The sequence below is a fragment of the Notechis scutatus genome, chromosome 7 (genome assembly GCF_049901735.1).
Source record: "Notechis scutatus isolate UNSWTSFEM ecotype Mainland chromosome 7, rNotScu1.2, whole genome shotgun sequence".
Taxonomy (NCBI): domain Eukaryota; kingdom Metazoa; phylum Chordata; class Lepidosauria; order Squamata; family Elapidae; genus Notechis; species Notechis scutatus.
In genome coordinates this window covers 15,229,784-15,246,548 of record NC_142015.1, presented here as the reverse complement: position 1 = coordinate 15,246,548, position 16,765 = coordinate 15,229,784, and the positions used below count along the sequence as shown (strand labels likewise).

The window sequence follows — 16,765 nt, the reverse complement described above, 5'->3', positions numbered from 1 at the left end:
CCATCCCAATCAGTGAACAAACAAAAGGCTAGCTTGTACCTGGAACTGATGAGGAATACACATATTGATATTTCATGGGATGGATTATTAGAAACTCTGTGTTTTGATGTATACTGAATGATAACTGGATTTCTTGCAGAAGCTTGTTTTGGGAAAACTATGATTTAGATCATCTGCCTCCATATTCACATAAATATACACATCAGAACTCACTCATAAAACAATATATACAGGAGGGCGAAAGGTGGACAGGTAATGTTCCCATGAAACATGGGTGTTGGTGTAAGGAAAGTTACACCAAGGTCTGTTAGAATGGAACACTCAAAATGTGAAGCTGCTATGTTCGAATGAAAGAAGCAATTTGAAGATACTCAGAGTATTATAACTGCAGGAAGAAATCTGTTCCTGTGGCTTTGAACAATTTAACTGATTAGTTTTTAAAAAGCATGATGCTTTTAAAAAACATACAAAAGTGCTCCCTCTGATGACTGTTTTACAGAAATCACAGTTTCCTTTGGATGTGTAGAATTCAGTTCCTTGCTCTGCATCACTAGGACAGCTTTTTCCAATATTATTAATCCAGATCTGCTACCAGATGAGCTTATGAATTGTCTCCTCCTCCTTTTTATTCTTCCTTTTTACTTCTCACTCTCACTTGTTCACTTCCTAGCCCTTTTCTGAAACTTCTTCTCACAACTTTTCACAAAACCCACACCTATACATGCAGAACCTATATGGAAGAAGTTAAGAATGTCTTTCCTCCCAAATTCCATAATGTTTTCCCTGTGAATGCAGAGAGAACAAGGCACAGCTATTTGTCCCACTCCAATTCTTCAATCTATCTGTACTCTGTGAAAAAGGATGCTGCTGCCCTGCAGGATCAAATCAAAGATTTATTCCACCCTGTTTCCCTACAGTGATCAGCCAGATGTTCCTAGGAAGCTCGTCAAAGCAACCTGAGGGCAAACCCCCAATTCTCCCTTTATTCACCAGGCAAGTGCTATGCTCCTTGAGATGACTCTTAGCCATTCACAGCTCCTCTTTTAAGGCATTGCTATAGTCCAAACAGGATGTTAATGGAGCAGGGTTAATGATGTAGAGGGCAGGACTACCTTGGAAGGTCACAGCTGGTACTCCATCCAAAACTGATGAAATGTTATTGTGCGAGTAAGCTAGTCCAGGTGGAAGATGACCTAAGCCAGAAGTGTGCAACCTCTGGCCCTTAGCCTGATTTCATGCAATCCTCAGCTTAATTTCAAAAGCCCTTTGCAAGCAATCAGTTCAGACCTCTGCTAAGACCTGGTTTTTCTTTTCCTGAGAACCAGCTGCTGAGGAGAAAGAAATGGACAACAAGGAGAATTAGAGAAAGGCATTTCACTGTGAATTTTTTTCAAAAAGTGTCTGGGGGGGGAAAAAAAAACTACTTTTAGATTTTAACTCCAGTCATTGCTTGCCACCATTGTCCTCCAAAAGGGGGGGGGGGGGGGGGGGGGGGGGGGGGGGGGGGGGGGGGGGGGGGGGGGGGGGGGGGGGGGGGGGGGGGGGGGGGGGGGGGGGGGGGGGGGGGGGGGGGGGGGGGGGGGGGGGGGGGGGGGGGGGGGGGGGGGGGGGGGGGGGGGGGGGGGGGGGGGGGGGGGGGGGGGGGGGGGGGGGGGGGGGGGGGGGGGGGGGGGGGGGGGGGGGGGGGGGGGGGGGGGGGGGGGGGGGGGGGGGGGGGGGGGGGGGGGGGGGGGGGGGGGGGGGGGGGGGGGGGGGGGGGGGGGGGGGGGGGGGGGGGGGGTTGTCCAGGGGGGGGGGGGGGGGGGGGGGGGGGGGGGGGGGGGGGGGGGGGGGGGGGGGGGGGGGGGGGGGGGGGGGGGGGGGGGGGGGGGGGGGGGGGGGGGCAGGGGGGGGGGGGGGGGGGGGGGGGGGGGGGGGGGGGGGGGGGGGGGGGGGGGGGGAGATTACTTCTGAGGGAAAGCACTCCCTAAATCTCCTGGGTCAAAAGGAGGATAAAAATGTCATAAAGGAATGAATGAAAATAATGTTAGTGATCAAGGTATTGCCTACAAGCCTTGTAGGATTCATTAAAAGCCTATTGCAGCTGATCAGAGCTAAAATGACCATTAAGTTGCTCTTTAAGAAGATGGGAAAAACAATAGGGAGTTTCTTTATTCCACTTTCTGTGTTGTGAAAATTTCCACATAGTTCCAAAGTACCCTGTTGTAACTTGGATCAATAATAGTAATCCAACTGATAACTTGAGCATAGGCTAATGCTCAATGGACTATTTGGAAAAGTTGACTTAGAATCTGCTCCAAGAACAAGTAGGTGTTTCCATAGAGCCCTTGGTCAACTTTACATTATATTTTTTTCTTCTATAATGAAAAAACAGTAGACCAAGTATGTTAGCCGTCTTCATTGCTGATCTCTCTGTACAGTTTTGTTAGGCTGTTGTAAGAACTACGAAGAAGTGTGACTTTTGCACACCCCAAATTGGTTTGTTTGTTTTTCTCCAGAAGGTTAATTCCAAAGAACATTGTTTGGCAGTTGTTTTTCTCAATTATGATTCTGATTCAGTACTTTGCAGGAATGACCAGGACATTCAAGGGCTTCTGCACAAAAGGTTGTTGAGTTAAAATCTGCACAGTCTTTTTCAACCCTGATAAACAATTTCTCTTTGCTAACTGTATTTAGATGGAACTCAACATTTGGGGAAAGGGTCTCTTGCTTATTTTTCTTACCTGGCAGCTTGTGCAATGTCAGAAGACTAGAAATAGTAAGAGAGAGAACCATTTTTCTAGCAGAATGTCCTTCTGGGGCAATGGAAAATGTTAAGATGATAGCTAGAGGCAATCTTTAAGCACTGCTGGGAGCATTAACATACAACCCTAAACATTTGTTAGAAACAGACACAAAACCTGCACCTCCAAATCTTGATAACTAAATTACCAAGACAAAGAGGCACAGGGTTCTGGTGTATTTTAGGACAGAACAAAGTTTGAACACATTTTGAACAAAGCTTTATCAGCCTCTGCTAACAAATAAATCTAAAACTATACTACACCACCAGAAAAAGAATTTGTTTCTTCCCAGGGAAAATCCTATCCCCCGTTCATACTAGTGATATCGCTAATCTTCCCAGGATATTGTAGTCTTCCAGAATTAGGAAAACACATGGGTATTGGTACTCTGGGTTTGAAATATCTCCCAGTCAGTGTATTCCCAGGATCCTGATTTGTCTTACCATCTGGAATATCTTTTATTCTTCTCATTGCCTGTAAACAAAGAATGGTTGCAGGAATTGAATATGTCTAGTATAGTGAAAAGAAGGAGTCGGGATGACATGATAGCAGTGTTCCAATATCTAAGGGGCTACCACAACGAAGAGGGGGTCAAATTATTCTCCAAAGCACCTGAAGGCAGGACAAGAAATAGTGGATGGAAACTTATCAAGGAAAGAAGCAACTCAGAGTTAAGAAAAAAGAATTCCTGACAGTTATTAGAACAATTAACCAGTGGAACAGCTTGCCTGGGTGGTTTGCCAAACTCAAAGAATGAAGAAACAGAGAGAGACAGAGAGACAGGTTTAAAATATTCTTCCTCATCTGATAAATGTGAGCTGCTGGGGGCATTCCTCAGGATTAGGCTGCCCTGTTAATATAGAGGCAGCATGAATGCACATTTATTCATTTGAAAATAAGTCCCATGCATTCATAGGGGTATTTGCTAATGTTTGTAGGCATAAGCACACCCGCAAGAACAATTCTGTCTCTATGTGTGTCTCTGTCAAGTAATCTTCAGTTTTTCAAATAGGAAGACTACTTTTGGTTGGGAGAGGCAGTTTAGTAAAGTAGTTAAAGACACCAGGTTAGAAACTGGAACACCATACATTCTAAACTTGCCAACTGGATTACTTTGGGCCAGTCTTTTGGCCCTAATAAAAAAATAACTTCCAAAAATCTTGCAAAGAAAACTGCCAATGCACTGCAGAAGTCTCAGGAACCAAGGCTGGGCTTCTAACTTTTTTGTACCACAGCAAAAAACAGACAATTCTGTCTGAAGTCTTTGGAAATGGATTGACATGTTAGGCAAATAAATATTAAATAAACAAAAATAAATAAATGTGGGATATTATTGGCCAGCCAAGTAGCAATGCGTCCCCAGAAATGCCTGGCAGATTGGGAATTAACTGGGATCTACTTTGGGGCTCCCTTGCATCATTAAATGAATCTGAGAGGTCTCAGCCAAACAGTTTTTGTACAAGCCCTGTAGAAAGTGGTGAATTTCACCATCACAATGCAGCCAACCAGGCAAAGGAAAGAATGAAATATTCAGCCGCTATTTACAGAATTGATTTGAAGATCAAGAAGTTACGAGCAAGCTAGATGAAAAGGATTAAGTTGGAAGCGTGAATGGAAGCATGCCATGGTGCAGAATTAAATTGGCATTTCAGCTGCTCAATACTTTATGAACAAGGAGAAAGAGAGGCAGGCCCGCTGATGTAGCCATGCTTTTCAAAGGAAGGAAGGAATCTTTCTTTCCAGTGAGGCGCCTTTCCCCACTGCCAGCAAACACCTCCTCCTCCATCTACCTCCTTGAGTCTCACTCTTTTTCCTCCCGTCTTGACAATATGCAAGGAAGTGACATTGTGACCCTCGCTTCGTGATCTTTCCCCATCAGCATAATCCAGGGGAAATGGAGGCTTTGAGTGATGGGACCAAGAGAGGCAACCCCTTGCTTTTTATTGCCTTTGGTGGTCAACAGAGTGCAATCTTTTAGCCACTTCTGCATTACTGATCAGATGTGGGGCATGGCTGTGCTGCCTTAGCATATCTCTCCCCACCGTTAGGTTACTGTTTTTGCTCCTTAACAGAGGGAGATTTAGAAATATAGGAAGCTGTCCAATGACTGGTTCAGATGCCCACATTTTGGTAAAATATAATGTGGACTTGGCTTAGATGGTTAGAGCTTTGCTGGCTGGGGAATTCTGGGAGTTGAAGTCCACCAGGCTTAAAGCGGCCAAAGTTGGAGACCCCTGAGTTAGAGGATTTCAAAAGCTGTTTGGTATACTGGGGCAATGGGGGCATGGGAGAATGTGTGAAACTAAGAATATTTGTTCATCTAGATCAGAGGTATCCAACCTTGGCCACTTTAAAACTTGAGGACTTCAATTTCCAGAAGCTGGAGAATTTTGTGAGTTGAAATCCACAGATCTTAAGGCTGCAAAGATTGGACACCACTGATATTTTCTGGGTTTGCTTTCTCTATACCTAATAGTAGGGCCAGCCTTCTAATAGGAATTTGGAAGAAAAAAGAAGATCATGAGTAAAATATATGATTTTAACTAGGACTTCTTGGGAATGGCATGCTCTTCAAATAAGTGCCATTTCTCAAGCATCTCTGAGTCCTCCTCTATATTTTCTTTTGAATGATTCAGCAGCATATATGCCAACTGGGTCTCTTGAAAAATGCTGCTGCTTCAATGAAGTCAGACAAACTGAAACAAAATGAGCATGGTGATCAGTTTTATGCTGCTGCTTTAGTAGGTGAACTGAGTTCAGGGTAGGCGATTAGATTAGTCTTCATGAGCAGCTAAGAGGAGAAAGTCAAAAAATAGTTTCTGTTGCCTGTTCCATCTACTTTTTATGGTCTTTATTACCTTACTAATCATGAGAAAGAAGGTTTTCAGAACACATAGACCCCTTGAAGTTAAGTTATGCAACACTATGTATGGATTCTAGATTAGCCATAAAAAGGAAAAATGAAACTAGCAAGGCTGAGTAGATGTCCTTATTTTATTTCTGATCTCTTTCAGTTGTCTTCATTCAAGAGCTCCTTATACTAGCTAGAGCTCAGAAGTGATTTAGTCCTTATTCTCACAGACATAAAAGGTCTGTGATAGAAATCTAAAGGCAGTTGGAGCAGAATTTTATGGCCATTCCTTAAAAAAAAAAAAACAGGTGAATCAAGAGATGGAAAATCTGTGGAATTCCTGATACCGTTGAAATGTAGCATGGGGAATGCTGGGCGTTGTAATTCATCTGGACAGCTGCTGGTCCCCCCATTCCTGGTTTACCCTGAAAGGCATTCAAGTTTAAGAGAGCCAAGTGTGAACATCTCCCAGATTTAAAGGATTGTTATTTCCTTTGCTCAGAAGGATCCTTAAAGATGATCTGGGGAGGAGAAAAGGGAATGAGAGCAGAAATCCTAAGTGAATTAGCATGGAGCTGCTTCTGCTATTGTCTTTGAAATGTTTATCCATCTTTTAAAACTGGCACTTGATGGGGCCATATGAATGTTTGTTGATGTTTATCTGAAGAAGCTCTAATTCAATGATAGATGAGTGTTTTTGTTCTCCTCAACGCATGGGAATTACTTTCCTATAATGTTGCTCCCTCAAGATGTCTTGTTTGGAGCCTCCTGAAACCTTTACAGTATAAACAAGCTATTTCAAGTGCCTTTCCTGAAGCCACTGTGCATCCAGATGCATAAATAAGCCAATTTCAAGGACATACAAGTTGCATGATTTTATTGAAAGCACAGTAGCCTATTTTAATGGGGGGAAAAGAAGTCGATAGCTACACAGAAGGCTGACTATGAGGATCACGGGAGAAGAAGAAGGTAGTGGTAAGCTGTATATGAACTCTAGAAGAATCTGACTCATAATTAGCCCATAAGTAGGAACTTCATATGCCAACACTCCAGTTTGTATCCCTGATTGTAGAACTAATCCATCCAATTTGCTCTTCTTTGGTCTTTAGCTACTGGGATTAAGGATGGTTTTTATCCCCTCTCAATGCTATAAGGATCCAGCCCAGCTCCATTTAGTCCTTGGTGAATTTTTCCAATGCTCAACATGTGTATTTTTGCTGCAGATACATCCCTGGAACTGCATGAAATCTGTGACAGCTTTACACCATTATTTCAAGATTCATAGCTGTAGGTCCCCAGTGAGAGAGAGCTGTCCAAATCTTTCCAGCAAACAGAATGCTGTTCCTGGCATATTTACTACAGCAAAGCGAATTTGTGTCCCAGAGATAAATAGAGTGTTATCAGCAACAGCTGTCTCTCATTTTTATTTGTTTTTATATTTAACTATAGGTTCAATTCTCTCTCTCTTTAAAAAAAAAACCAGAACTGTAAATCCTATGACAGGCGGCCCTGAGATTTAGTAGCTCGGGTTGCTTCAGGGCTGTGATTTAGGAATGCATTTATGGTTCACAAGACAATTATCTAACGTGCCATAGTGCCACCCTCTGGAGCATGCAAAAAAATCAGAATGAAGGGAGAAGTCACATTTCATTCACAATACAACTGCAATTGCCATTTGTTTGCCCTGGGCAGTACCTGTCTCAGTATGTCTTCCTTCCCTTTTCTCCCCTGAATAGTTTGGAAAATTAAGTTCTTCTTACAGAAGCACTCAAAACTTAAACATATTTTAGTTAAAGACTGGACCAAAATAGGATGCTGGACAGAATTTTTTACTGCTATTTGGCTTCCTAATTTGGATCCATCCAATTCAGGGACTTCTTATACTATCCAGAGCTCAGAAGTGATTCAGTTTTGATTCTCACAGGCTTTTTTGATTCTCTGTGTTAGAATCTAAGACAGTTGGAGCAGAATTTAATTGCCATTCCTTAAAAAACAGTTGAGTCCAGTGGTGGCATTCCTGTAGTTCTCACCTAGCATGGTGAAGAATGCTGGGTGTTGTTGTGTTTCAGCTGGATGGCTCCTAGTTCCTCATTCTTGGATTGGCCTGAAAGGCATTCAGGTTATGAGAATATGCCCAAGATTTAAAAGATTGTCATTTTCTTTACTTAGCTCAGAAGGATCCTTAAAGGGGAAGAGAAAAGGGAATATTAGCATAAATCCCAAGTACCAAGCAGAATATCTTTCCCAGAAAATAGATTTGCCCAGAATCACTTAGCCAACTGCTGGCTCTCCATTGAGCTCATGACTTAGCTGTAGCACTTACCAAAAATCTCAGACACCTGCAATTAAGATGATCAAGTAGCAAATTCTATGAATAGAGTCTACAACAGTGGTGTCAAACTCACGGCATCACAAGTTCTAATAAAAGGAAAAATCAGGGATCTTAACATGCTCCTTGAGAAATATAGCAGCCTTTATTCATTGGGATAGTAGAGTGTCAAATACTTTCCAAGCATTGCATCTTCCAACCTTAAATGCTTCCTCCTAAAATTATCACTGAATTGTTTTTGTGACGGAAGAGAGAAAGTAATCAGTAGTAGAGATGGAGCAATTACATTCATGTTCATTCATCAAATTGATGTATTTGCCCTACCGACTCAACCCAGGTTTAAGAGCACATCCTCAACATATCCCTCAAGTACAGCCCATATTCTTCCCAACCCTATTGAGTTTCTTTCTTTTTAACAATAGGCCTTATGGACAGGTAGAGTATGAATTTTTCCACTTACCTTTTGCGAGAAATTGAATCATTTTTTTTGGATCCTGGGTGTTTTGTTTACTTTGTGAAGTCATTTTAAAACATAGGGTATGGAAGCCATTCAGAGTTATTAAAGATTGAAGCAGCACAGAAGCCCAGAAAATAAATAAGCAAGCAAGCTTGTAGATCTCTACTATAGAATATCAGATAGTCTTCACTACTTCATGTCCAGCTTCTCTGGAAATCAACCCTCAAAATTCAGTTCAAGCCAAGCTGGTTAAAAATATTCTATTAAGTAGCAGTCCAAGCATTTGAACATCCCTGGTTTGGGTAAGGAAATTAAGAAGTCAGGTTCTTCTTCTGTCCCTGTTGTCTTTCCCTTGGTTCCATTTTCACTTTATTAAAAATTATCTTTATTAAGTCCTACTTTCACTTCTGAGAGAAACTTTCCAAGTGACCTTTAACTTTGCACACTCAGGAATCCATACTTTTGATAGAATTATAGAGTAAAAAGCCGAAATTGTGGTTTTGGGCGAGTGGAAGAATATCCTCCTTTCTCTTTCATTGTTATACAACACAATGTTTTGTTTCTAATTATTATTTTTAGTATGCTAATTTTCGCTCTTTGTTTGGTGGCCCATGTTTGCTCTCTTTGTTGATGCACTGGGTTGACTGTTCAAGGGAGAGTGGTTTATTAAAATATTTCTATCTTATTTTTCAATTGCAGCATCTACACAAAATGCTATTATAAATTAGTGCACTTGAGCACTTTGAAAAGATTCCTATAAATCAACTTACTTGGAACACATTTTAAAGAGCAATCATTAAAATTGGTAACGGTCAAAGATGGTGGAAAGCCATGACATTATAGCCAAAAGACTTAGGAAAACCAAAATGTTTAAACTTGTTTCCTAAGTTTTGAACAACTTACATTCCATGTGTTTTCTGGACAGAGAATCCTGACTTTCACTTGATGATAAATTTTTAATTGGTGCCTAGCCAAGTAACATTTTTACTTCCTTTGGTTTATGTCATTTATTTATTACTTCCTATGGCATTATTTTGAAGACTGGCATCACCAATTGTAGCAGTAAGTCAAATGGTATTACTCCATTATCCTCATGTAATTCAGAGGAATATATCTTTGAAATTCATCATTTTTCTTTCATTACAAAATTTTGTTTTCCAAGCCAGAAAATTGAATATGCATTGCCATTATTGTTTTTTAAATGCAATAAGTGTCCAGATTCTAACATTTAGAATTTGGAATTTAAAATCTTAAAATGTTTTCTTAATAAAATATTTTACCGTAAGACTTTTCTGCTTCATAGCTCAGATCTTTCAGGTCAATTTTAGAGAGGGAAATTTTAGAAGAAAGAGGGGTGGAGTTAAAAGAGGGATCAGCCTAGAAATCCTAAGTAGCCACAAGTAAACTAAATCCACAACCCCCCTTGAATTCTGTTGATCTTAATCTAACTCCTAGCAGGTGGTAATCATTAGTTGAGAAGATTCCTGTGCCATCCGCATGACTAGCAATAAATCAGTTTAATCGAACCTTCTTGTGTGGATCTAATCTTTCATACCTGACAGGAGTGGAATGATATGCTGACCATGGGAAATCTCAGTTAATGTTTTAGCATCCACATTTACCGTAGCTTGATGGATCCTTTTTGAAATCAAGGTTCTAATTTAGCTATTTGCTAAATCTGTTTCCTTTGAAGTAACCCCTCATTGTTCAGTAGGACTTCCTTATAAGGAGTATTGAGTTGCCGCCTGTTAATAACTGTTAACTTTGTCCAAAGTTATGCAGGCTTAGAGCCAGGAATTCATTAGTGCTACATTGACTGGAGATGAATTAAACTCTAAAGAATTTTAGGACTGATAACAATAAAATTATAGAATTTTTGTTTGCTTGGGATAATAACTATCCATGATATACTTTTCTTTTTGTATTGTCAATTTTAATAGTGCTATTAAAATAGTGGTCATTTACTTTCTATCCAGATGTTTTGGCAGAAAAAATGGGAAACTGGTATATAAAATATTTCTTAGGAACTCAGGTTCCCTTAACATGTTCTACAGTCTTTTGTCTTCTTCCTCTTAAAAGCAAACTTGTCTTCACTGGGTTAGTTCCATTGAAGCAGAGAATGTAGCATTTATATCTGTCAGGGTAATAGGTTTTATCAACATTCCCCAATCTGTTGTCTTTCATATATGTTGAACTTTAATTCCTCAAAGAACATTCTGGCTTGGATTTTTGGGAGTTGAAGTCTAGCATGGTTGTAAGCCAACAGATAGGGGAAAATTGGTATGAGTAACAAGCGATACTATATCAATGAAAGAATGCTGAAGTCTTATTTTGCCTGGAACGAGTCCCTTCAAGCTTTACAATTAGATCTGGTTTATTTTTCTCGAGGGGAGAGTGTGCTGTTAATTCCTGCATTGGAGGATACACCTCTCAAGTGCTCACAGAGCAATTAACATGATGCAGTATTAACTCGTTGCTGCTCTGAGGAAGACTTAGTGTCATTTTAATGGGATACTAATTGGCCTAATGGGTTTCATATCAACAGGATATAATGAATGCTTCTTTAATGAGCAGATTGTTTGGGCAGGGCAGTTTTCAAAATTAACTTTATTGATAATAATCCAATTCATTCCTACATAATAAAAGTTTTGTAGAAGTTGTGGAAATTTCAGTATTAGGTAAGATCTGGTGTAAGTGTAGGTGCCTGTGTATGTATATAGTAATAGCACGCTTAATAGTGCTTTACAGCACTCTCTGGGTTGTTCACTGTCAGCCAATTGCCCCCAACAAACTGAGTCCTCATTTTATCAACCTTAAGAGGATGGAAGGCTGAGTTAGCCTTAAGCCAATCAGGATTGAACTCCAGACTGTGGGCAGAGTTAGCCTGCAATATGCATTCTAATGACTGCACCACCAGGGTTCTTGTATACAATACCAAGATATTGTATGTGTGTATGTGTGTGTCTGTATTATATCTACATATTGTACACACATAACACCTTTGAACACAGACCCTGGAGAAAACTTCAGTTCAATGTATTGGATTCAGGTACCACCCAATTCCAGAATAATTCTGGCTGGCTGACAGGATGGTAGATTAACAGTCTAAAAGTAGTGAGGTTTCAGTTTAGATTTCTAACTTTCAATGAAACATCAGATTGTTCTGGAGATGGAGGGACCTTCACATCACTCTAAATTTCTTAGAGAATTTTTTTTTGAAAAAAATACCTTGTGAGAGTAGTGCGATTAGCATTAAATATGGTTAGAATTAACCATCCCATTCTCATTTCTCTGTTTAGGTTCTGGGCTCATCATTGGGACTATTTAAAAATAATGAACCTCTAAATATATTTCACAAAGGAAGAAATATTCCAACTTCTGCTAAAATCAAACTTTGTATCAGCAAGGGTAGATAATTTAAACTCAGTCTGATGGGAATAATCTCAAGAGTTTTGGTACCTTGGCTATTAATTAAAACAGGCCTTCAAAGCCACGCAAGGTTCTCCTCTCTTGCTGAAAGAAATGAATCCTGATATTTTATCCCATCATCATTCTGGCAAAAGAAAAAGAATGATTACAATGCATAATTGGGTCTTTCTTTTAGATTTTTGCATCCAGAAACATCTTGCCTCTTAGTGAATATCAAATGACGTGAATGTTGTGCTGTTTACAGTGGATTTATAACCCTAATGTTAAGTAGTACACATTTGGAATTGTTAGGAGAAATGGCTGCACCTAAATATTAATTATGCTTCCTTGTTTCATGCAGAGAATGAAACTCATGAAACACAAGCACTCATGCACAATAGGGGTGTGTGTGTGTGTGTGTGTGTGTGTGTGTGTGTGTGTGTATATGAGATAGATTGATGAGAGAGAGAAAGAGAGAGTATATGTATAAATACATATATGCATTTGTATACATATCTATAAGCATCTGACAGTTTTCCCAAAGCAACAATGAAAAATAATATATTTCATGATTTGTTTGGGGCCATTATTGTCATCAATCTACTGATGTTTGAATTAAACCTTTCTATAAGGAGTGCTGGGTCAGACATGACTTCGCCATTAACAACATAAGGAGTGCTTTTAAAAAAATTGGAATCATGTAATTGCAATAGAGAAAAAAGTACACCTCCTACAGGATAATTCTTTTTCAATAAGCATATATTTAAAGGTAGTTCCCAGGATTTGCATTAAAACATTTTTTCTTACATATCAGAAAGATACCAGAATTGGAAATTTTTCTGTCAATCTACTGTGGAAAGATGACTTGAGTGGCTCTTATGCTAATAATGTCCTCTCCTCTCCTTTCTCCTTTTTTTTTTTGTAACAATTGAACTTTCTTCTGTCAATAGGTCCTAGATGTGAATCAATCCCATGATGCAACATGTCTCCCCAGCGCCATCTCTGACAATGATGGCCACACAGACTGTACCCCCTCCCCCTTATCAAGAACCCCAACAGGTGAGTATTCATGTTTCCTTTTGTAAGCACACCATTCCGGTTTACAATATTTATAGGCATGCTACAGTATTGCAAAGAGCAAGAGAAAAGCAAGAAGGGGCAGTGTACATTTTAATCGTTCCAATCACATATTTTCCCATACTTCCATCTGTATATTACAACCAAAAATTTTAGCCCACTTTATCTTTACTCATTCTTCTTCTCTTTTAAATTTCAATACAAGGTTATAAATTGTAGCAATTGCATGTTCATCAATGCTATGCAATTCTTTTTTCAAACTCAGTCTTACGATGTCCAGAACCATAAATTATTTTGTCTATTATGAATCTGTGTTAGATAGGAGAACCATTGACAATTATATCCCTCTGCCACCAATTCTTCTCTTGGTTTTATTTTACATTCTCTTGACAAAACCTGGAATTCTGGGTGCATTTTCTTTCCAGACATCAAGAGTAGAGCTTACAGGATTTGGAAAGAATCAACTTTGGAAGAGGGATGTTGTATAAATTCACCAGCTATAAGGAGACAATCTTCTATTTCTCTGTTAATGTTTCTCATGGAGAACTGTAGAAGATTTAAGGTCTATCAAAAAGAAGTGATGTCTCTCTGTAGCTCATGCCTATAGCATACCAGAAGACCCTTGGGCCACTAACATCTGGCCACTGATATTTTAACATCAGTTGGTAATGATAGTTATTGTTGTTATTTTGAGGCTAAGAAAAGATTGTCATAAGTGATGGAAGATTCCATAGTGATGGAGTGACTGCCAGGAGGGGAAAAATCCTTCATTTTTAATACCAGTTGTCATATCTTTTAAAGAGAGAGGGTTTCCTTTAAAGAAATTGACCAAAGGAAAAGAGTACAGGTAGACTTCAACTTACAGCAGTTCATTTAGTGACCATTTGAAGTTACAGCAACAGTGAAAAAGTGACGTATGGCCATTTTCCACACTTTTTCACAGTGACCATGAGGACCCTGTTGCAGTATTCTCATGGTCATATGACCAAATTCAGACTGTTGGCAACTGACTCATTACCTATGATGGTTGCCGTATCCCAGGGCCATGTGATCCCCTTTTGCAACCTTTTGACAAATGTCTATGGAGATTCTCAGTCATCCAAGTCATGGTTGTCCCAAAGGTGCTTTTTTCAAGAGGTAACTGGACTTTCTTGTTTTTTCTTTGAAGACATTTTGCTTCTCATCCAAGAAGCTTCTTCAGCTCTGACTGGATGATGGGGAATGGAAGGATTTATACTCCTTGCAGACAGCTGATCATTTGCATCCTTTTAGAGAGTTCTTGAGCTCACCTGAGGGTCTAACTGTGTCATCAGGGTCACCTGAGTGGTGCAAATTGGTGTGGAGCCTTTCAACAGTTCCAAGAAGGCTTCATACCAGTTTGCACCACTCAGGTGATCCTGAGGACACAGATAAACTTCCAGGTGACCTTAGGTAAAGGTAAAGGTTCTCCTCCCACATACATGCTAGGTGTTTCCGGCTCTAGGGGGCAGTATTCATCTCCGTTACAAAGCCGAAGAGCCAGCACTGTCTGAAAATGTCTCCATGGTCATATGGCCAGCATGATTAAACACCAAAGGTGCACAGAACACTGTTACCTTCCCACCAAAGTGGTCTCTTTTTTTTCTACTTGCATTTTTACATGCTTTTGAACTGTTAGGTTGGCAGAAGTTAGGGTAAGTAATGGGAGCTCACTCCGTTACGTGGAGCTAGGGATTCAAACTGTTGAACTGCCAACCTCTTGTCTTAGCCACTGAGCCACCACGCCCCTCGTGACCTTAACAAACCGCTAAAAGAATGCAAATGACCAGTTGTCTGCAAGGAATATAAACCCTTCCATTCCCCACCATCCAGTCAGAGCTGAAGAAGCTTCTTGGATAAGAAATGAAACATCTTCAAAGAAAAGTCAGAAAGTCCAATTGCCTCTTGAAAAAAGCACCGTTGGGATGACCTTTTGACAAAGTCAATGAGGAAGCCAAATTTACTTAACAACTATGTTACTAACTTAACAGCTGCAGAGATTCACTTAATTGTGGCAAGAAAGATTGTAAAATTCATTTTACAATTGTCTCACTTGGCAACATAATTTTTCCGCTTAACTGTGGTCCTAAGTCAAGGACTACCTGTATTTCTGATAAATCATTCCATGTGGTCCTGCACTGATTTAGTTATGAAGGTCTCCCTTGGACAATCCTCTCCAGTGTTCATAACCTCATAGACTTTCCATGTTTCCATAACCCCAAGAGAAGACCTTGGGAGGAATCTGCTTCCTACTGAACAGAACAGCTACCCTGATATCTGGGGAAGTCCTGCCCTTGGGCACTTGTTTGGAGAAGTTCTCATGGGTAAATGTGAATAAAATAACCCACCTATTTCCCTATTTACAAACCTGGTGGTCCATTTTGACAGGCATTTTTGACCAAATAAAATCTCAAATTGCTAGGACATGTTGAGAGCACTTAAGGAAAAGCTGCCTCTGAGGAATCTAGTTCAGAGGCTAGAAATTACTTATGTACCTTATGGGGCAAAAATGGACCTATTTTGGATTTCTAGAATAAAACTACCGGTAGTTGCCTTCATGCTATCAACCTTTTTCTTCCTGATTATGCTTTTGTTCCCAGTTCAATTGGTAAAAATTGGAAATCCCTATTTGAAGAGAGCAGAAGGAGATCAAGAGGGTTAGACTAAAGGTTTTTATTGGATTTGGGGTTTCCTGTGGTGACTAAACATAGGGAAGTTACTATATAAACAGGAGGCAAATATTAGCATTCCCTCATTATTTATGGCTCAGTAATATTGTGAATTACAGCTTTATCTTCCATGAATGCATCTCATTCTTTTTCAAAGCATTATAAGTTGCTGTCCTTCACAAACCTTGTGGAAACAAGCTTCATTATTTAGTTATGAATGTACTGTATACACTGTTCTTGTGTGAAGTAATATTGCCTCTCCTTCTAATGTAAGCTTTACGTAATAATGGAGAAAAAGCTGGGTGAATCACATCCAGGATGAAAGGCTTATTTTTATATATACATTATGCTTATGATCCAGGTATCACGTTAACTAGAACTAGCAACCAACCTCTGGCTGACCAAATGAAGAATAAAATAATATATCCCATATTTGTTTAACAGGTAAATCCTCCTGTTTACGCAGATGAGGACTTCAAGACTGTGTTTTCACAGTGAAGCATTGCATTTTTTACATCCAGGATAATTAAATCTGTGGAACTCACTAGGGCAATAAAATTAAATCTGTGTCTCTGCCAAATGTGTGATGATGGGCATTGACTTAGATGACATGAAATGGGATTAGACACATTCATACAGGAGACATCTGTCAAAGGCTATTTATGACAATAGCTACTTGTCTGATATCTTCCATGGTGGTTATTACTTACGGATACAGATTAGACAAAATAAGTAAAATAAAAATATGCTACCTAGAGTCACTTCTGGTGAGATGGGCAACCATATAAAATTGATATTTTTATAAAGAATGGAAGAAGTCAACACATACCCCATTGTGCCAGCTGCTAAGGAGCACAAGAGGGAATAAAACCCTTCAGTGGGCAATGGGAACATCTGGTTGAGGATTATGAAAAATAAAGTGACTCCTTTAGATCAGGTTTACTGAGCTGTGGTGTTGCAGTGCTTAGAATGTAGTATTGCAGGCTAATTCTGCCAACTGCCAGCAGTTCAATTCTCACCGGCTCAAGGTGACTCAGTGTTCCATCCTTCCGAAGTCAGTAAAATGAGGACCCAGATGTTGGGGGCAATAGGCTGATTCTGTAAACCACTTAGAGAGGGCTTAAAACATAATGAAGTGGTTTCTAAGTCGAAGTGTTATTGCTATTTTATTTG

The 16,765-nt window shown here is 40.0% G+C and overlaps 1 protein-coding gene across 7 annotated transcripts in view; it reads left to right on the top strand.

The window, feature by feature from the left end:
• PKNOX2 (PBX/knotted 1 homeobox 2) overlaps window positions 1-16,765 on the top strand; it is a 276,614-nt gene that overhangs the window by 167,416 nt on the left and 92,433 nt on the right. For all 7 annotated transcript variants that reach the window (XM_087969713.1, XM_087969720.1, XM_087969715.1 and 4 more), the window contains one exon: window positions 12,779-12,887. In XM_087969713.1, the coding sequence (XP_087825839.1) occupies window positions 12,801-12,887 (87 nt within the window). In that variant the 5' untranslated portion in view covers window positions 12,779-12,800. The remainder of the gene's footprint in view (window positions 1-12,778; window positions 12,888-16,765) is intronic.